General features: G+C 41.0%; 1 protein-coding gene across 1 annotated transcript in view; it reads right to left on the reverse strand.

Annotated features, from left to right (window-relative positions):
- The window catches only part of LOC124777488 (E3 ubiquitin-protein ligase UBR5), a 344,177-nt gene that overhangs the window by 234,492 nt on the left and 87,261 nt on the right, over positions 1–22,424 (reverse strand). The window contains exons 10-13 of the mRNA XM_047252926.1: positions 20,646–20,756; positions 9,285–9,427; positions 8,987–9,098; positions 8,734–8,888 (exon numbers count right to left, since the gene is read on the reverse strand). Coding sequence (XP_047108882.1) covers positions 8,734–8,888; positions 8,987–9,098; positions 9,285–9,427; positions 20,646–20,756 — 521 coding nt within the window. The remainder of the gene's footprint in view (positions 1–8,733; positions 8,889–8,986; positions 9,099–9,284; positions 9,428–20,645; positions 20,757–22,424) is intronic.

The following is a 22,424-nucleotide window of genomic DNA, read 5'->3' on the forward strand; positions in this document are numbered from 1 at the left end:
TCTGTCTTATTACTTTATTTTTAAAGTAAAATGACACTAAGAAAACTGACTGATTAAAAAAAGTGTCTGTTTAATTTAAAGAAAATGGATTTAGTGCATGTGCATGTTTTGGACTGTACACAGAAGACAGAAGTTCTGATTGTATCTTTCTCATTCCACCCTTCATTAGTTGTCACAGCCTTAGCCAGGAATGATTCATCTTGTTTTAAAGATAGTGCGATTTTGATCGGGTCTTATTGGTAGGCATTCGAAACATAGGGTGCATAGCTAAAGTATGACCCAGGGGTACCCGTTATTAGCGTTTCTTCCTGTTCCATTCATGTATAGAGCAAGGGAAGAATGATTATTTAAATGCCTCTCTGTGTGCAGTAATTATTCTAATGTTATCCCCATGATCCCTATGTGAGTCATACATACGGGATTGTAATATATTCCTAGAGTAATCATTTAAAGCCAGCTCATGAAACTTCATTAGCTGACTTTCTCGGGATAGTTTACATCAATCTTCAACAGTCTTCCAGTTCAGTTCCTACAGTGTCTGTGACACTCCCCACAGATTAACAAAATCTGTAAACATTCGTGCTGCTCTTCTCCATCTACATTAAATACCCCCCGTTAGTGCAATTTGGTATGGGTCCCATACACTTGAGCAGTATGCTAGGATCGTTGCACGAGTAATTTGTAAGCAATCCACTTTGTAGACTGACTGCACTTCCCCAGTTTTCTACCATTAAACTGAAGTCTACCACTTGCTTTACCTGCAACTGAGACAATGTGATCATTCCATTTCACATCCCTACAAAGTGTTACCTCTACGATTGCAACGTACCGTAAAGAAAACACATCAAGTTACAGACAGGCACAATTACAAGACACTCACATAAAGCTTTCGGCCACAGCCTTCATCAGTAAATGACACACACACACACACACACACACACAATCAATCAAAGCTTACACACATATGACCACTATCTCCAGCAACTTCTGTCAAACTGCAACACGAATATGCTGAATGGGCGTTTACAAACAGACACTATGCCCCAGACGGAGTTCACAAACAGATTTCCCGATTTCCCATACAATATTCCACAAACTCCCGATTCTCCCCCCCCCCCCCCCCCCCCCAAGAACCAGCCACAAAGGAGTGACCCCTTCATCACCTAATACCACTCACAACTGTAAACCCGAACTACATCCTTTGTCAGGGGTTTTGTTATCTATCATCATCTGAAATGAATGACACCCTACCCTAGATCCTTCCACCCCTCCTAAAGTGGTGTTTCGTCACCCACCCAACCTCCACAACATCCTAGTCATTATGTTTAAGAGGATGGATGGTCACCACCAAACTGTGGCCAAGAGCAAAGTGGACCACTGTGTGCCACAATATGCAGCTGTAAATAACATACTTTATTTCAACAGCTGCTTTACAACGCAGGCCATCTGACCCTCCCATCCACCACTAGCTTTCCTGAACAAAATCATCCCAGCCTCAACCTACCATTAGCTTACTCTCCTCACACACTCCACCAAATTGTTTCCACTACCTGTCCTGTCACCTCCTCTCAATTTATCTCCCCTCATCCTCATTGTGCACTGCTTTCTGCTCGTGAATCCACCGGTCTTTTCCCTCCTCTGTTCCTCTCCTTTCCGCTCCCCATTTTGCCCCCCCCCCCCCCCCCAATACAGCCTCCCAACACTGTGCCTATCAGCCCTGTCCCACAGGCTAATGTCTCTGCATGGTCCTTCAGGCAATGCTGATTCCTCTTCCCCCACCTGTACCCTGCTATCCTTCTCCCCTTCCCCCCACCCACACTACTCCCGTTCAATGTGTTTCTGTTGTTGTCTGGCCAATGATCACAGGAAGTTGTCATATATGTGTGTGTGTGTGTGTGTGTGTGTGTGTGTGTGTGTGTGTTTCTCTTTTCTGAATAAGGCTTTGGCCAAAAGCTACAATGGAACAATCTGTTCATCATGCCGGTCTGCCAACTCTGTCATCTTTGCGGTGAGTAGCAATCTGTCCTCTTCACAATATAGTTTAGAGAAAGAGTTTTTATCAACAAACTACTTTAGTCAAATGCTACAGCAGAAAACATTTTCAATATGACTGACCTTTATTTGTTAAAAGTAGGTATTCCTTTGCAAAAAATGTGTTGCTGTCTGTGCAGACGGGGCCAAGGTAATGTATTGTCACAGGGTTGGCAACAAAAGTGAATGAAAGCTGAACCGATGTTGAAGCACACACTGTGTAACACACCGAGAAGCACTTGCTTCTAAGGATATGTATGATACTCTTCATATTGTTTTGACAAACCTGTGAAAGTTACACACTTCACCAAAATAAAGGCTCTAAACTTGCAGCCATTCATGCTGTTGTGTGAAAATCTTGGAAGTAAATTTAAAAGTTTACTTCTTCATACTGTGTCGTTTGCCCACACATTTCAAATTCGCCATGCAGCCTATCGGCCGTTGGTAGCCAATTTCCACTGGTGGGAATGGGCAGCTACTTGGGCACGAGACCAGAGCCACGCGAGCAGAGTGGGAGAAACAGAATGGTGGGCAGGTGACTGGGTCTTTGAAGGCATGGTGAAGAAAACAAATGCTGTCAACGCGGAGAAGGGGAACTGCACTGAAAACTACTAACCAACGCTGTGGGAGGTTGTGGTGGACTTTGGAGCTGCACTGGTTATATACAGGCCTGAGTGAACCAGAGTATGCAAGACAGATGATTAGTCTTGTTTACAGACATGTGGGCAACATGGAGTGTTTGGTACAGTGAGAAATAAGGTACTGTGCATCATGTTTATGGTCTTACTGCAGAATGTAAGAGTGGTGGCAGCATGGCAACAATTCTATTTTAATATTTCTAAGTCCGAATAGCCTGCTGGTGGTATTTATCAGATAAGAGTCTCCAACTGGTAATGTGTGACATGTGCTGGTTCAGGTTTGACTGTAACTGAACTACTCTGTGACACAAGGGCAAGCTCTTGGATCCAAGAGAAACCAAGTAACTTGTTGGTTCACTAATTTGTAAATTGCATTTTTAGGGGATACTGTCAAAGCACTGGTGTGTGAGAATTGTCTATTGCAAACATCACAGGTGTTTCATTGTGGGGGTTGCTGTTATTGTATGATATTTATGCATGTTTTATCTTTTGATAAAGCCTTAGTTAAAAGTGTTACTTTGGTCAGGGAAAATTAAGATTAAACTAATTGGTTTTTTTAAGAGAAATGTTAAGATCCAATTTAACGTGTTACCTTTTGGAGAAGAAAGATATTAAGATTACGTAAAATTTCCTGCTTTGATAAGAGAAAGCTCTAGATGTGATGGGATTTTTGTTTCCTTGCTTCACTAGCAGTAATATTTTATAACGTTTTAACTTCATCTTTTTTCTTTTAAAAGACCTGAGACATTTTAAAGAAAAACTATTTCCTTATCATAATTAAATTCTGAGTATCACTCTCCCTGATAAGTAAATTCTGGGTATCACCTTCACCTGATGTACTATGTGTGTGTTGTGTCAAGAAGAATTTTGCCTTGTAAATTTTGTTTAAAAGAATCACTGTACTATGAAGGTATTCCTTGTGAATAAATGCACAGAGTAAGGTCCAACCTCTGTCTGTGTGTGTGTGTGTGTGTAATACTGATTTTTTTATGCCATTTAATTGTTGTCAAAAGTGAGGTCAGATGGCTCTCTCATAGCATGATTTGAAACCAAATATTTGAACTGAGGGCCAAGGATTTTCTATTTATCGCTGACAAAAACAATGACATGAATTTTTTTGTCAATGGTCGGTGTTATAAAGATTGGTTTATTTAGCTGATGTCTTTAATAAGCTTCACATTTTCAATACGGGTCGACAAGGATGTGTCAGAACAACTGTCTTAGCAGGCTACAAAAATATTGTCTTTTGAAAGAAAGTTGATTGCTTTTAGTTCACAAGTATTGAGCAATAACTTTTTGGCATTGCTTACTCTTACATGATTTTTGGAAGACAGTGAACTAACTCCCATGGAAGATTTAGTTTGAGACTTTATTATACATTTAGAGGGCCTTCAAAAAAGTTTTGAAAAGGATTTTCCCAAAGATTTCACAAAAATGATTGGATAAGAAATCAATTTCCACAAAAAGTACTGGAAGAAGTAATCATGAAACACACTTTCATTGACTTTACTAGCGCAGTTCGGTGGAAGATGCTTTCAAAAAGAAAACTCTGCTTTCTTTTTGAGAGGGAAATAAAAAATGCCCTTCTCTTTTCAGACAAGCAATCTGAGTTTGAAAGTCATTTGATACTACTTACATACATGAATGCGGGGTGGAAGTACTTCAAAAAGTGAATACCAAAACAGACTTACTGTTGAAGAAATGTTAAGAGTTAAGTTGAGCTCAATAGAGCCAGACTTTGAAATTCTGATTAAAGGTAAAACAGCAACACTCTTCTAACCGAAGCATGTAGATGTTTTTTCATTAGAAAACTAATTACTGATTTTGAGGTCTGATTTACCACCAAAGCTCGATTAGATTGCAATTTCTTGACTCTTATTTACTACTTTCCATCTTCAGTTTATTACTCTCTTGGACAACTCGTTTACATTATTTGTGATGTGAAAGTTTAATAAATATTTAAAATGTCATTCCTCTCTTACTCAATGAATATATGTTTCAGAACTGGCATAATTTAATTTCACATTACTTGCTGCAAATCTGTACATGCGACCATAAACGACTTTGCAAAAAAGTGCTACCATGAAACCTTATTACTTGTGTGTGTGTCACATTTCTGCCACACACAGTAGTTGATAGGCATGATGGAAAAACTGTGTGTGTTGCCAGCGCTGGGCAAGATGGCAAAAATTATTCCCTCCATACCATCGGTTCCTCACCCCTGCTGTAGTCAGGCATCACTCAACCTTCCGGAGTGGTATGCTTAAATTTTTAGAAATGTCAAGTGGGACACAGTGACAAGAAGTCTGGGAACTCTTGCTCTATAGTATAACACGAAATTCTTTTTTCGATCGTTTGCGAACAAGAGTCCACTTTGATGAATGGCTCCACAATGTCATACCTGGTGCCATAACCTACACCACCTTATAAATAAGTTTTGAAAAGGCGATTCCACTCCTGTGGACGTCTCCAGAAGTACATAAGAGAGGAAAGAGAGAATGAGATTGTGGAAGACAAGGTATTATCTAATGACAAACTGATGTTAAAAATAATGACCAGAGGTACCATTAATAGTAAAAAAAGGAATATAAATTTGAGAGATACAGTTAGACATAGGTAATTACTGTTTGTGTGTTATCTTATATGCACTTGAAAGACAATTCACCAACTGCAGCCCATGTCTACATATCTGAAGCACTGTAGCACTCCTGGCTCACAGAGTCGAGAGTCTGAGAATCTGGCACCTCTCATTCGAACAACATTCACACTGATCCTCATGTTCTGGCATGTTGGTGTCGTCCACTGGATGTGACTGTCGTACTCTTCTTTGTCATGCTCTGCAGACACTGCTGATGTAACACACTGTCTTCCAGCCCATTGTTGGCATCAGGAATTGAGAATCCTGATACATTCTGGGGGTATAACACATTCATTATCATTACGTAGTGCTGATGTTAAATGAAAATTGTTTTGTACCTAAGTCCTATCTGATACGTCTGTTCAGACCACTGCATGTTTCTCTGTTGCATACAAACTATGGTCTGTTAAAGTGTTGTCTGTATCTGCATCAGCTGTTAGCCTTCGATTGAGATACTATCATTACATGTTCAGGTGATCCTGGTTCACCACAAATGCATCTGTCATTGTTCACCTTTTATTTTATTTTACAGCCGTGCATGATTAGCCGAGCGGTCTAATGTGCTGCAGTCATAGACTGTGCAGCTGATCCAGGCAGAGGTTCGAGTCCTCCCTCAGGCGTGTGTGTGTGTGTGTGTGTGTGTGTGTGTGTGTGTGTGTGTGTGTGTGTGTGTGTGTTTGTCCTTAGGATAATTTAGGTTAAGTAGTGTGTAAGCTTAGGGATTGATGACCTTAGCAGTTAAGTCCCGTAAGATTTCACACACATTTGAGCACATTTTATTTTACACATCTAGTTCTGCAAAACAAACCTCTAGAGGAGCAAATCTCCATGGTCATAAAACGGGTCAATAAATGAAAAATTAACATCAGAAAGTTAGTAATAAATAAAATTTACACAGATCCTATGCAGATACCAGGCTGCTAAATGTATAAGTTAGTGTAATCGACAATATTACACAGATGTTTGCCTAAATTTTTTTCACGAATTCAATGACACAACAGGAGCAAGTTGTCCGTAAATTCCTTAGTGTGGACTTGAAACTATGAGAATTACTGCTAAGATTTTTTAATTCCGGTTGTAGCTTATTGAAAATCAATTCAACACAATCGCTATAACTTCCTGATATTGAATCTATAGAGATATGGTCCGTGTCCCATCAGGAAGTAGATCATGCCCTTCAAAGAAATTTGATGGCAATGCATGTTCTGCAACACCTGATAGAATACCACACACTCCTCCTCCCTCGTACTGGTAGTGTCCCAGATTGTCATTCATCAGTCATCTACATTTTAAGCTCCTCCTTGTGAGTGTTAGTTTAGTATTTACTTCCCTAGCTTTCCAAAATTGGCCTTTCAGAGCCAATATTCGGCATACCTTCTTCTGATCTGTAGGTTGATCGGATATATTAGAAGTAACGCTAAGAGTCCTCCTACTGATTTTGTCTGGTAGGCATGAGAGATAATTTTAAGGTTGTAGTGCTACGTTCTTCAGAAGATTTGAAGAGATTTCTTGCTGAATTTAGATTGCTCACACATGTGCACCAAAAGTAATTACAGATGTTAGCTACGGCGCATCATGATAAAGCTCACTGGGATTCAGTGGTAAACTAATATTTTTTGTTGCAATACAGCTACTTTGTATACAAGCTCAGAAAGAAAATATCCACATACTTCAAAAATGTGAACATTTGATGCATACCTTCAGCCAGATATACACCGCAGATAAAAAAATTAGTACGTCTGGAAATAAGACATCTATTTTCATTCGAAGATGGCATATGCCACCAAGGGGATAGTAGATGTACTTATAACAGTTCAACATTGTCCACCAACAGAAGGCATAATGGCCTAGCTACAAGAGAACCTCTTCATAGGAAATGTTCACAGCGAGAAGACTCACCATGGTGGAAACTTGTGAAGCATGCAGGCAACCATGCTCTCATGCTTCCTACAGCTAACAAAGCAAGTTTGAAAGGTATCAAATTGTGGCCTTCTGAGCGGCGGGATGGTCCTTTCAGAGAATCATATACAAGTTGGACGTCCTGCATCAGTCATGCAATGATGCTGGTATCAGTGATCACGTGAACATTCTCACATGCATAGACAATATTCTGGACATCCACACACGTATTGTATGGGCAGCAGTACCAGATTGTACAGTTAACACAATATACATAAGAGGGCTTGTAGGCACAGGCATGTCAACACAAACTGTTGCGAACCGCTTATTAGCAGTGGAACTACAGCCACACACACCTCTAGCTCGTCTTCCGTTCACACCACAGCATCGACATGCATGGCTTGATTGGCACCATCGGAGGATCACTTGGAAGATAGAATGGCACATTGCGGTCTTCAGCGATGAAAGCAGAGTCTGCCTGTACACAAAATCATGGTCACGTGTGTATGGCGTAGACCTGGTGAGAACTATCTTGCAGAGTGCATTTGCCCAAGACACACTGCCCCACCCCAAACCTTATGGTGGTGTTTCTGGATGGGATGCCAACCAGCACTTGGTATGTGCAGAATGTTATTAGATCCACTCTTTTGCCATCCTTGCAACACAAAAGTGATGTGTTATTCCACAAGGATATTGCTCACCCACAAACTGTCTGTGAAACTCAACATACTCTTCAAGACATGCTGCAAGTTCACTGGCCAGCAGGATCTACGGACTTGTCTCCAATCGAGCACATGTGGGATATGATGGGACGAGGAGTGACCCATGTGATTCTTTGACCAGCAACATTTGCAGAACTACATGAACAGATTGAGCAGATGTGGTATAATGTATCCCAGGACAGTATACGCCATCTGTATGATCAACTGGATGCCCAGCGCCTGCATTTCGACCTGTGGAGGCTACACCAAGAACTACTATGGGTCTTTCAACATTGGTTGACACCTGGAAACAAGAAATGTCTTCCATTGTGTGTGTTACCCTACAACCAAAATGACGAGAACCAAAATGGCACACAATTAAAGCAAAACAAAACTCCCACCAAGTGCAAGCACAGAGGGAACATCAGACAACAAGTATTGTTATGAAATTGCTTCCACAGCTACCACTCGAGAGGAATGGCTGATAAAACACTATTGAAATATTGTTCACATTATCATTCAGACTAACCTTTAGATTGCTATTATTTAGTTACCCTAAATTTAGCCATTTCTTCTTAGCATGACAGGTCAGTCATATAAAGAATTGTGCATCACTAGCAGTTCTTGAAAATACAATATTGGACATTTTCCTTTAGAATAGTTTTGTAATAGACTATTCAGTACTTCTAATACCAAGCCAACAGATTCTCAAGAACACTTGCGGATTCAAACAACTGCTGTGAAAAACTCTGCATTACATTCTAGTCATAAAAGATACAGGGAACTTCTCTCATCACACCAACCAAAGGCATACATATATATTCACCTCTCCTGCACTGATAAGGCTTATATTTTGAGGATCCAAGCCCAAAAAGGAGTTTGTATCTGATGGAAAAGGGCTCTCTTGTTCAGCTCGTCCAGTGCTAAGGTTGTAAATGACGTAGCTGAGTTTAGAATTATTTTTGACGACAGCGTGTATTCCTGCAAATAAATACGAGATGTAAATTAGAATTTTATCATTTATTAAATGTAGAAATGTGTTCAGCGACTCAGTTTGTCGATAAAATTGAGATTCCTACCAATTCCATCAACAGTCAACGTTAGTATCTGGCCACCCTCAGCAACGTTCACACGCCTAGGGAAGCGCTGGAAGCAATCGGGGGCGCGAGATGTCGCTCCGGACTTAATAACCTAAAATTATAAGATCACTGACTAACTTCTCATTTTTATTATTAATTAAATCAGATGACAACTTACACAAAGCTCAAGAAGTCTGAATCTATCAGTACTACACTAGTGAAAAATAATAATAATTCTTCAATTAGCTTCTTAGAAAATTACATAATATAAATACTGAATAATTAATAATAAACTTACTTGAAGTTCATCTTTCCTCATAAGACGACAGTCTTGAAGAAGATTGATTGTGTCATCACTGGACAATTCTTTGGTTTCTTTGGTGTCCTTATTACTTGGAAATCTCACTGCTACATGGGCTCCATCAACTTTCAGCACTCTACCTGTTCAAAAGAAGAGGACCAGAGCATTACAGCACTGCTGAGAAGAAATATGGGTTCCTTTCTATTATTTAACATAAAAATCAATTGTAATAAAATTTAAATGACGAGAGAGGGGTTACTGTTGGAACATCAAGAATCAGCAATTCAGATATTACAATTACATTTCAAAAGTTTGCCCTACTGTCCGCTAGACCCAGCCAAAGTTACATGGTTACTACCTATCAGTCAGGAAAGTCTGATACATGAAAAAGCACGAACACTTTAGTGCAAATAAAAACTCAACAAGCGTGTGGAACACAAGTCCCATTAAACAAAAAGTATTGGTGAACTGGTAACTGTGTTTTATGATATTGGAAACCATTCTTGTGGAAAAGGTAGGGACATCCGATAATGATTCATTACAACTACCCTACAATTATTTACCAAAGGGCTCTGAAATGTGTCTGTGATTGTACAGTGCAACAGTTAACTTCACAAGGAAAATTTTGTCTACAAGATTTTCAAATTAACTCTTCATATAGCTGATAAAAAATACACAATACATAACAGCCCTCCAAGATATCACCAGCTAGTTTGCTTGACTCATGTTGTAGAGCCCACCCCATATACTTTGCACTACCCAATTGTGCAAACTGCCACTTTGGTATTAGTCATCTCCATGTAGAAAGCCTCACCTTGCAGCAAAACATAACATATTTAAGGTAAGGCAACATATGAAAATACTACTGTTGTTTACCAGTTGATACTTTTTCACTGCTGCCTGTCTACAGAGGGAGTACTACAACAAACTTCCAAAATACAAAAAGTAATAAATGTAGTAAGAATTAGAGGGGCGCAGTGGCAGGAGAACAAGACTTTTGGTCAGGCCGGGAGAGGGTAATCAACGCAAAAGCAAATAGGGATAATGTAGGAATAGGTCTAATAATAAGAAAATGGGAATAAGATTAAGCTACTATGAACAACATAGTGAAGATATTATCAATAACCAACATAGACAGGGAGCGAACATACACAAAAATAGCGCACTTTTTAATTAATATGTGAATTAGCTTTGCAGATGACTTTCAGAGATTGAAAAAAATGTATCAAGAGATAAATTATTCACATAGTGACAGGAGATGAAAATTTCATTGTGATGGTGATGAGGACTGGAATTCCAAAAGTAGGGGGGAAAAACAGAAGGAAAAAACTGGTGAAAAGGAATGAAAGGAGAGGCTGCTTGGTAGAATTTTGCAGCGAGCACAATTTAATCATTGCTATTTTATGGTTTGAGAACCACGAAAGAAGAGTGGTATATGTGGAAGAAACCTGTAGGCTCCAGAAGCTTTCAGACTGTTCATTTAATAGTACAACATAGTTTCAATACCAGATTTTAAACTGCAAAGTATTACTAGTGGCAATGTGGACTCCAGCCATAATCTACTGGTTATTAATTGCAGATTAAAATTAAATGAATTGCAGAAAGACAGAAAATTAAGTAGGTGCAGAGCTTGCTAAATTAAAAGAACCGTAAGTTGTTGTGGCTTTCATAAATATCATTAAGGCAACAATTGACAAACAAGGGAAGGGAATACAACAGAAGATGGTTGGTTAGCTTTGAAGAGATGAAATATTGAAGGTAGTGGTGGCTCAAATAGCTAATAAACAAGGATCAGTAGAAATTCTTTGATAACACAGAAGATATTAATATTAATTAATGAAAGGAGAAAATATGAAAATGCAGCAAATGAAGTATACAAACGGGAACACTGACGACAAAAAACAGAAGTGCAAAATAGCAAAGTGGGAAGCAAAAAGTGAGAAGTGCAAGCTTGTAGATGCATGAATGTGTGTGGGAAAGAGACATGGTGTCTATAGGAGAATTAAAGAGATCCTTCGAGAAAGAAAATCAGCTGTATGAATATCAAGACATCAAATGGCATGCCAGAACAGGATTCACTGCACCCCCCCCCCCCCCCCCATATGTACAGGTGGCAATTGCTACACCTCAGGTGCTACAATCGTGTGTGTGCGTGTGTGTGGATTCATTTTCCGATTTCATATTCTACGCTCATTTTAAATTGGTTTCTAATTCTGCTTTGCCCTGATAAGTGCTGTTCTCTGTTAGGTCTGCTTATGTCACTCTAAGGTTAAAAACGGCATTGTTGTACTGGGACAATTGTTGTCACTTTACTGAAAAGTAGTTTCTGGCGTGTCTTCCCAACCTGCCACCATTGCACAGCTCCTATGCACACTTGTCGCAATTAAAAAATGATTTATTCCCCACATCAGGTAGATTTATTCCACACTTCGGCCACAATAATGGTGGCACTCCACTATCCCAAACCGTAATTATATTACAATTATGGTCGGTCGGGTGGACATGCCTCCAACCCGAAATTTCTGGCTCGGAAAATCTGAATAACTGTTGTTGTAACACGGTAAAAATAAATGTGTCAGTTATATTCAGAAAAACACAAGTTTAATTTCTTATTTCGTGATAGGTTAAAGATATGCAAACCAATGTTTATATCTTTGTAGACTTAGATAAAGTATTTGACCATGTGGACTGGATTGTCGTTTCTAATTCTGAAGGTAGCAGGTATAAAATACAGGGAGCAAAAGGTTATTTACAACCGTGAATCACATGAAAGAGAACCCATGGTTGAAAATGCTATTTAATCTGTTCATCCAGCAAGAAGTTAAGGACACCAAAACGAAGTTTGGAAAGGGAAATAAAGCTCACAGATAAGAAATGAAATTTTAAACCTTGAATATTTATACCAGGGTGAGAAAGTATTTTCTGACATTATTTGTATGGAGTGTGCCTTGCACAAAGTAAAATGTGGATGATAAACAGTTCAGACAAGAATAGAACAGACACGTTCAAAATGTGGTGCCAGAGCAAGAACGCTGATGAGTAGACGAGTATAAGCAGTAACTAATGATGAGCTACTGAATCAAACTGGGGGGGGAAAAAAAAAAAAAAAAAAATCGTAGCAGCATAGCTTGACTAAAAGAAGAATATAATGGGTTAAAAACTGGAGAGAGAGAGAGAGAGAGAGAGAGAGAGACCATGGCTTGAATACAGTAAGCAGGCTCAAATGGTTGTAGTAGTTAAGCAAAAGTGAAGACGTATACACAGAATAGGCTAGTATGAGAGTTGCATCAAGCCAGTCCTTGGAATGAAGACAACCGTCCTTACCTTCATATGGCAAAATGTTTAGTACTGTTAAGAGACATGCATGAAAGTGGAAGCAATGGCATTACCCTCGCTTTTGGAACTGTTAACTCCTTCCTCCCTCAGGAAGAAGAGAGGGGTGAAGTGGGAAAGGTTAACAATGGAAGGCAGGTCACTCAGACCCTAGGATGAAGGGGTCACTCATATATTCTGCTGATTGCAAATATTTTGTTTTTAACACTGAGTTCATATTTGGGCCACACAACATCTGCACGCAGTCACTAAACATGTTCAGGTAACACAACAATTGTATCTAGTGAGGTCAAACAAAAACCAGTCATCCTCTGAAGATTGGCCCAGACAATCACAGTGTTTTATTAGGCATGGTTGGAGGTGGTATACCTTTGCCTTCCTCCGACCTATGAATTAACTTATCCAGCCAATTACAGGTGCACCTATGTATAACACTGGTGAACAATGAAAATGTTCACCACAACAATGACAGACTAGCTCTTATTTTGGAAATAAAGTAACATTTCATTTTTACAGTCAACATTTTTAGTTTGCAGGAAATTTTGTTTTCCGAGTTGCCACACCTATCTGATAACAAGACACAAATGATCTTCAGCTGTTTGTAAGTAATAAACATAGATACTGGTGCTGTGACTATGAGTTTCATTTAGTTTCTGCTATAATTAAAGCAGTCTGGTTTGAAAGTGCTTTTGTAATGTAAAATCCACAAAAAATGTTTAAATAAGGTGAATAATTTTTGTCACATTTGTGGTGAAATAACATTTTGCTCACAGAAACGCTATTTAACGTCTCTTGTGAAGACTTCCTATCAGCATTATTTCAGTATAAAAGTAGGGGACTAGGCTTGGGCTGCACACATAAGTGGCAATGTATGTTCAGTTGCACTGCGAGAATGGCTGAAAAATAAGAAATGATCTATGGCTTTTGCTGTGCCTATGGTTTGGCAGGAGCCTACAAACAATACAAGGTGACTCCCATTTCTGCTTGACTCCACCTATAAAGGCAGGGTAGTCTATGAAGAAAGGAACAGTTCAATACCCCAATCTTCAATCCACTAATTGACCTATTCCGCATTCAGATAGTTTACCAGTTCGTACTTCACCCGAAAATTCTCTGTTTGAAGTAGAAGATGAAGACAGTGTGGAACAAGAAGAAGGAGAAGAACCAAACAAGCCTTCCACATTCCATGACCCTGATTTTGAGGGAAAAGATGATAAACCACGCAGACTGAGTCCCAAGCAGGATTGTGTAGTCTCATTAGAGACCTTGACCTGTCAAAGGGGAAGGCAGAAATGCTTGGGTATCTACTACAGCAGTGGAATGAATCTTCTCAAAAGTGATGTCACAGTCTCACAGTAGAGAAAATATCATACAGAACTGCTTCCCTTTTTAGAGAAGAAAAACAGTCTTGTTCTTTGTAGCGACATTAATGGCTTGATGAAATCTTTGAATTTGAACCATGATCCAACTGAATGGGGGCTATTCATAAACTCCTCCAAACTTAATTTGAAAGTTCTGTTGCTTCACAATGACAGCCATCTTCCATCTATTCCTGTTGGTCATGCAGTTCACGTGAAGGAGACATGCAAATATGACAGCCCTCTTTGACTCAATCAAACATCATGATCAAAAATGGAAAATTTGCCGTGATCTAAAAGTCATTTCCATACTCTTAGGAATGCAACTGGGGTACACAAAACATCGCTGCTGTTTATGTATGGTGAGACAGCATGGATAAGAAATCGCATTATATTAAAGCAGACTGGCCTGCAAGAAATCTTAACCCTAGCAAGAAAAATGTCGTTGCCGAGCCTCTCATGGACCCGAAAGATGTTGTTCTTCGAATCCTGCATATGAAGCTGGGTTTGATGATTTTTGCATATGAAGCTGGGTTTGATGAAAAATTTTGTCAACAATATGAATTGAGGAAGACGAGCCTTTAAGTATATAGTGAAATCTCTGAAATTAAGTGAGGCAAAAGTTAAGGAAAGTATTTTTATCGGTCCACAAATTCGAGACCTTGGAAAGGATCCTGGATTTGACCAAGTTTTGGAGGGGAAAGAAAAGGACGCTTGAGAAGCCTTCAAGGGAGTTGTTCATGGATTTTTAGTCAACAAAAGAGATAAACACACTCAGCTGCTGACAGTGCTCCTGCAAAAATACCATAATCTTGGATGCAGCATGTCCCTTAAAATAAATTTCCTCCACACAAACCTAGACTTTTTCCCTCGAAGTTGCGGAGTAGTCAGTAGTGAACATGGAGAAAGATTCCATCAGGACATTCCTGTGATGGAAAAAAGATTTCAAGGCCACTGGAATGAAGCAATGCTTGCGGATTACTGTTGGTCTTTGTGTAGGGATGTTCCAAAACTCTCTTACAAGAAGCAAGCTACAAGATTATGATCTCATGCAGCCACCATGATTCTCTTCCAGGAATTTAGAACTTGTAAAATGCAACTACCAATTAAAAATTCAAATACTCTTTCAAAGTTGTTAGCATCTGTATTTAAAAATGATCTTTTTCTCTTAATCTGTTAATATGAAACACTACCATCTATTGTGTATCACAGAGACTAGAGCTAAGGAAAATTCTTCATTGTCATATTCGATCTCCTCAACCCAAAATTATTAAGAATTGACTCGTAAGTGCAGGAAACATTTCAAAATTGTTTTCTTTTGTTAGCCTGTGTAATTTAACATGGATTCCAAACCACGGTGTAACTCTGCAGATTTCACATTGGCAAACCTTTCAAGAGGACAAAGAAGATGCACGACCCCCCCATATACACACAATTTTGTGATTCTTCCCAGTATTAAGTAATAATTTGCCACAACCCAAACAAACACCTATCTCTCCCGATTCACTGGCAACAGTAGTATCAATTTTTTTTTTTTATATATATATATATATATATATATATAATAGAGGGAAACATTCCACGTGGGAAAAATATATCTAAAAAGAAAGATGATGAAACTTACCAAACAAAAGCGCTGGCAGGTCGATAGACACACAAACAAACACAAACATACACACAAAATTCTAGCTTTCGCAACCAATGGTTGCCTCGTCAGGAAAGAGGGAAGGAGAAGGAAAGACAAAAGGATATGGGTTTTAAGGGAGAGGGTAAGGAGTCATTCCAATCCCGGGAGCGGAAAGACTTACCTTAGGGGGAAAAAAAGGACAGGTATACACTCGCACACACACACATATCCATCCACACATACACAGACACAAGCAGACATTTGTAAAGGCAAAGAGTTTGGGCAGAGATGTCAGTCGGGGCGGATGTACAGAGGCAAAGATGAAGTTGAAAGACAGGTGGGGTATTAGCGGCGGCAAATTGAAATTAGAAATTAGCGGAGATTGAGGCCTGGCGGATAGCGAGAAGAAAGGATATGCTGAAGGGCAAGTTCCCATCTCCGGAGTTCTGACAGGTTGGTGTTAGTGGGAAGTATCCAGATAACCCGGACGGTGTAACACTGTGCCAAGATGTGCTGGCCGTGCACCAAGGCATGTTTAGCCACAGGGTGATCCTCATTACCAACAAACACTGTCTGCCTGTGTCCATTCATGCGAATGGACAGTTTGTTGCTGGTCATTCCCACCTAGAACGCTTCACAGTGTAGGCAGGTCAGTTGGTAAATCACGTGGGTGCTTTCACACGTGGCTCTGCCTTTGATCGTGTACACCTTCCGGGTTACAGGACTGGAATAGGTGGTGGTGGGAGGGTGCATGGGACAGGTTTTACACCGGGGGCGGTTACAGGGGTAGGAGCCAGAGGGTAGGGAAGGTGGTTTGGGGATTTCATAGGGATGAACTAAGAGGTTGCGAAGGTTAGGTGGACGGCGGAAAGACACTCTTGGTGGAGTGGGGAGGATTTCATGAAGGATGGATCTCATTTCAGGGCAGGAATCCCTACCCAGTCTGTTACCCCCGGAAACCATCCTTGTAACCATTGATGCCACTTCCTTATACACAAATATTCCGCATGTCCAGGGCCTCGCTGCGATGGAGCACTTCCTTTCACGCCGATCACCTGCCGCCCTACCTAAAACCTCTTTCCTCATTACCTTAGCCAGCTTCATCCTGACCCACAACTTCTTCACTTTTGAAGGCCAGACATACCAATAATTAAAGGGAACAGCCATGGGTACCAGGATGGCCCCCTCGTATGCCAACCTATTCATGGGTCGCTTAGAGGAAGCCTTCCTGGTTACCCAGGCCTGCCAACCCGAAGTTTGGTACAGATTTATTGATGACATTTTCGTGATCTGGACTCACAGTGAAGAACAACTCCAGAATTTCCTCTCCAACCTCAACTCCTTTGGTTCCATCAGATTCACCTGGTCCTACTCCAAATCCCATGCCACTTTCCTTGACGTTGACCTCCACCTGTCCAATGGCCAGCTTCACACGTCCGTCCACATTAAACCCACCAACAAGCAACAGTACCTCCATTATGACAGCTGCCACCCATTCCACATCAAACGGTCCCTTCCCTACAGCCTAGGTCTTCGTGGCAAACGAATCTGCTCCAGTCCGGAATCCTTGAACCATTACACCAACAACCTAAAAACAGCTTTTGCATCCCGTAACTACCCTCCCGACCTGGTACAGAAGCAAATAACCAGAGCCACATCCTCATCTCCTCAAACCCGGAACCTTCCACAGAAGAACCCCAAAAGTGCCCCACTTGTGACAGGATACTTTCCGGGACTGGATCAGATTCTGAATGTGGCTCTCCAGCAGGGATACGACTTCCTCAAATCCTGCCCTGAAATGAGATCCATCCTTCATGAAATCCTCCCCACTCCACCAAGAGTGTCTTTCCGCCGTCCACCTAACCTTCGCAACCTCTTAGTTCATCCCTATGAAATCCCCAAACCACCTTCCCTACCCTCTGGCTCCTACCCCTGTAACCGCCCCCGGTGTAAAACCTGTCCCATGCACCCTCCCACCACCACCTATTCCAGTCCTGTAACCCGGAAGGTGTACACGATCAAAGGCAGAGCCACGTGTGAAAGCACCCACGTGATTTACCAACTGACCTGCCTACACTGTGAAGCGTTCTATGTGGGAATGACCAGCAACAAACTGTCCATTCGCATGAATGGACACAGGCAGACAGTGTTTGTTGGTAATGAGGATCACCCTGTGGCTAAACATGCCTTGGTGCACGGCCAGCACATCTTGGTACAGTGTTACACCGTCCGGGTTATCTGGCTACTTCCCACTAACACCAACCTGTCAGAACTCCGGAGATGGGAACTTGCCCTTCAGCATATCCTTTCTTCTCGCTATCCGCCAGGCCTCAATCTCCGCTAATTTCTAATTTCAATTTGCCGCCGCTCATACCCCATCTGTCTTTCAACTTCATCTTTGCCTCTGTACATCCGCCCCGACTGACATCTCTGCCCAAACTCTTTGCCTTTACAAATGTCTGCTTGTGTCTGTGTATGTGTGGATGGATATGTGTGTGTGTGCGAGTGTATACCTGTCCTTTTTTCCCCCTAAGGTAAGTCTTTCCGCTCCCGGGATTGGAATGACTCCTTACCCTCTCCCTTAAAACCCATATCCTTTTGTCTTTCCTTCTCCTTCCCTCTTTCCTGACGAGGCAACCATTGGTTGCGAAAGATAGAATTTTGTGTGTATGTTTGTGTGTCTATCGACCTGCCAGCGATGAGGGAAACATTCCACGTGGGAAAAATATATCTAAAAAGAAAGATGATGAAACTTACCAAACAAAAGCGCTGGCAGGTCGACAGACACACAAACAAACACAAACATACACACAAAATTCTAGCTTTCGCAACCAATGGTTGCCTCGTCAGGAAAGAGGGAAGGAGAAGGAAAGACAAAAGGATATGGGTTTTAAGGGAGAGCGTAAGGAGTCATTCCAATCCCGGGAGCGGAAAGACTTACCTTAGGGGGAAAAAAGGACAGGTATACACTCGCACACACACACACATACCCATCCACACATACACAGACACAAGCAGACATTTGTAAAGGCAAAGAGTTTGGGCAGAGATGTCAGTCGGGGCGGATGTACAGAGGCAAAGATGAAGTTGAAAGACAGGTGAGGTATGAGCGGCGGCAAATTGAAATTAGAAATTAGCGGAGATTGAGGCCTGGCGGATAGCGAGAAGAAAGGATATGCTGAAGGGCAAGTTCCCATCTCCGGAGTTCTGACAGGTTGGTGTTAGTGGGAAGTATCCAGATAACCCGGACAGTGTAACACTGTGCCAAGATGTGCTGGCCGTGCACCAAGGCATGTTTAGCCACAGGGTGATCCTCATTACCAACAAACACTGTCTGCCTGTGTCCATTCATGCGAATGGACAGTTTGTTGCTGGTCATTCCCACATAGAACGCTTCACAGTGTAGGCAGGTCAGTTGGTAAATCACGTGGGTGCTTTCACACGTGGCTCTGCCTTTGATCGTGTACACCTTCCGGGTTACAGGACTGGAATAGGTGGTGGTGGGAGGGTGCATGGGACAGGTTTTACACCGGGGGCGGTTACAGGGGTAGGAGCCAGAGGGTAGGGAGGGTGGTTTGGGGATTTCATAGGGATGAACTAAGAGGTTGCGAAGGTTAGGTGGACGGCGGAAAGACACTCTTGGTGGAGTGGGGAGGATTTCATGAAGGATGGATCTCATTTCAGGGCAGGATTTGAGGAAGTCGTATCCCTGCTGGAGAGCCACATTCAGAATCTGATCCAGTCCCGGAAAGTATCCTGTCACAAGTGGGGCACTTTTGGGGTTCTTCTGTGGAAGGTTCCGGGTTTGAGGAGATGAGGATGTGGCTCTGGTTATTTGCTTCTGTACCAGGTCGGGAGGGTAGTTACGGGATGCAAAAGCTGTTTTCAGGTTGTTGGTGTAATGGTTCAAGGATTCCGGACTGGAGCAGATTCGTTTGCCACGAAGACCTAGGCTGTAGGGAAGGGACCGTTTGATGTGGAATGGGTGGCAGCTGTCATAATGGAGGTACTGTTGCTTGTTGGTGGGTTTAATGTGGACGGACGTGTGAAGCTGGCCATTGGACAGGTGGAGGTCAACGTCAAGGAAAGTGGCATGGGATTTGGAGTAGGACCAGGTGAATCTGATGGAACCAAAGGAGTTAAGGTTGGAGAGGAAATTCTGGAGTTCTTCTTCACTGTGAGTCCAGATCACGAAAATGTCATCAATAAATCTGTACCAAACTTCGGGTTGAAAGCACCCACGTGATTTACCAACTGACCTGCCTACACTGTGAAGCGTTCTATGTGGGAATGACCAGCAACAAACTGTCCATTCGCATGAATGGACACAGGCAGACAGTGTTTGTTGGTAATGAGGATCACCCTGTGGCTAAACATGCCTTGGTGCACGGCCAGCACATCTTGGCACAGTGTTACACTGTCCGGGTTATCTGGATACTTCCCACTAACACCAACCTGTCAGAACTCCGGAGATGGGAACTTGCCCTTCAGCATATCCTTTCTTCTCGCTATCCGCCAGGCCTCAATCTCCGCTAATTTCTAATTTCAATTTGCCGCCGCTCATACCTCACCTGTCTTTCAACTTCATCTTTGCCTCTGTACATCCGCCCCGACTGACATCTCTGCCCAAACTCTTTGCCTTTACAAATGTCTGCTTGTGTCTGTGTATGTGTGGATGGATATGTGTGTGTGTGCGCGAGTGTATACCTGTCCTTTTTTCCCCCTAAGGTAAGTCTTTCCGCTCCCGGGATTGGAATGACTCCTTACGCTCTCCCTTAAAACCCATATCCTTTTGTCTTTCCTTCTCCTTCCCTCTTTCCTGACGAGGCAACCATTGGTTGCGAAAGCTAGAATTTTGTGTGTATGTTTGTGTTTGTTTGTGTGTCTGTCGACCTGCCAGCGCTTTTGTTTGGTAAGTTTCATCATCTTTCTTTTTTTATATATATATATATATATATATATATATATATAAAATTTCATAACAGGAATAAACTTTATAAAAGTTGTGTAACATAGTCTTTAATGTCAAATATTACTCACCAACAGGAACACTCTTCACATCTTCGACAAAAACAACATCCTTTAACTGCCATTCTTCTTCATCTTTCTTTTCGGCTTCTTCGCCTTTAGGAACTACACGTTTCTGCCGTTCTGTGTAAAAAGAAGGAATTTTGTTATCTACGATACATGAGACATGTTTAATGGTCAAATTAACAAATTTGTGGACATCATCCTTTAGCCAACTGTTTGTCACTGGTCAAGAATTTCATATACTTACAGTCTTTATCGTGTGCGCGCATGTGTCAACGAATGAGGTAATTAAATCCCTCGCTAAAATAAATAGAGATGAATGTTGTTGAAAGTATTAAAATTAAAAAAGCCTAAAAACATAAACTCACTTTAAATTATGATCACTCTTCCCCATTTTCACCTCATTCACTTATCCACTCATACACAATCACGACAAATCTAAAATTTACAACTTGGTTTATGTTAAAAATGTGTGATTAAAATCCAAACTTAAGTCTAGGGTAAAAACTTTACACTCAGGGAATTGGCTAACTGATCCCTTACAAAGATGAGCCATCAACTCAGGTAACACATTAAAACTTGCTTCCTACTAGTGTGGGAACAAAGCCAGACACCTCAAAAATCTCACAAGTTGTGTCATATCTGTTCCATTTTGAACTAACATGGAGGACAGGTCAGTTGATAAACTGCCCTCTGCCCTCTTTTAGTCTGAATATAAAATGCATTCAGGTAAAATGTGGGTCACTGGAGTCTGCATGCCACAACCATCACCTATCGGAAAGTCCTCCTGTCGGAACTGTAAGATTTGTGTCATCGAACTGTGGTCTATCTGAAAGTGAGTGAGAAATACTTCATCACATCTCAATGGCCAGGAGAAAATACACTACGTCAAGTACTTAGATTTACCTGTTGCTACTTATTATCTATCACTTCCAGCTGCTCTTCTTACCACACACTCATAATTCTGTATCTCAACGATGAGAATATGGCATAAGTCTACCAAAGATAGATCACGCGATACTATGGTGGTACACTAGTAAGCCGTGGCTATCCAGTAATATAGCTACACACTCTGTCCTTGACAAACAACGAAACAAATAAAGATAGCAATCGGGGCTGCAGTGGTGAAGATTGCAGTGGGTCAAAGTGCAATGCAAGGAGCAGTTAACAAATCACTCCTGATTCTTAACTGACCACATTATTTCATTATAGAACTTCCACAACCACATTTTATCAGCTCACAGATTTTACTTAGGATGCTCACCATTCGTGTTTTACTTTGCTGCACATTGAAACCTCTATCATTCTCATTAGGCATGAAGCATTTACTCCTAAGTAATGAATATGAAAATTGCTGATCAACAGCACCAGCAGCATTTTTAATGCAAGTTTTTTAAAGTTTATTTAAAACAGTGGCGATCACAGAATAGCATCTGCGGTGAAAGTTTTCAAAAAAAATTAAAAAATCGAAAACTATAATTCTTTCATGCACAAATGCATCTGAGGATGGCCCTGTAAGGTTTGAAACTGGCTGTGGGTCTTTTTAATGGAATACAATAAACTGCTAATGTGGTTGTGTAGCCTTTCATTTATTTTAGTTGTAACTATAGAAAATTACAGAGCACCCTCACTACTAATGTGCTTCACAAAATAATAGAAATTATTCTGAAAGGTAGACTAATAAACTACTTAAAAAAAAAACTACTTTCCAATGACCAGCTTGGTTTCTATCACGGCATATCTCACAAAATTTTCTAAAAGCATTCGATAAAGGGAACTATATGACAG

Source organism: Schistocerca piceifrons, chromosome 2 (assembly GCF_021461385.2).
Source record: "Schistocerca piceifrons isolate TAMUIC-IGC-003096 chromosome 2, iqSchPice1.1, whole genome shotgun sequence".
NCBI classification, from domain to species: domain Eukaryota; kingdom Metazoa; phylum Arthropoda; class Insecta; order Orthoptera; family Acrididae; genus Schistocerca; species Schistocerca piceifrons.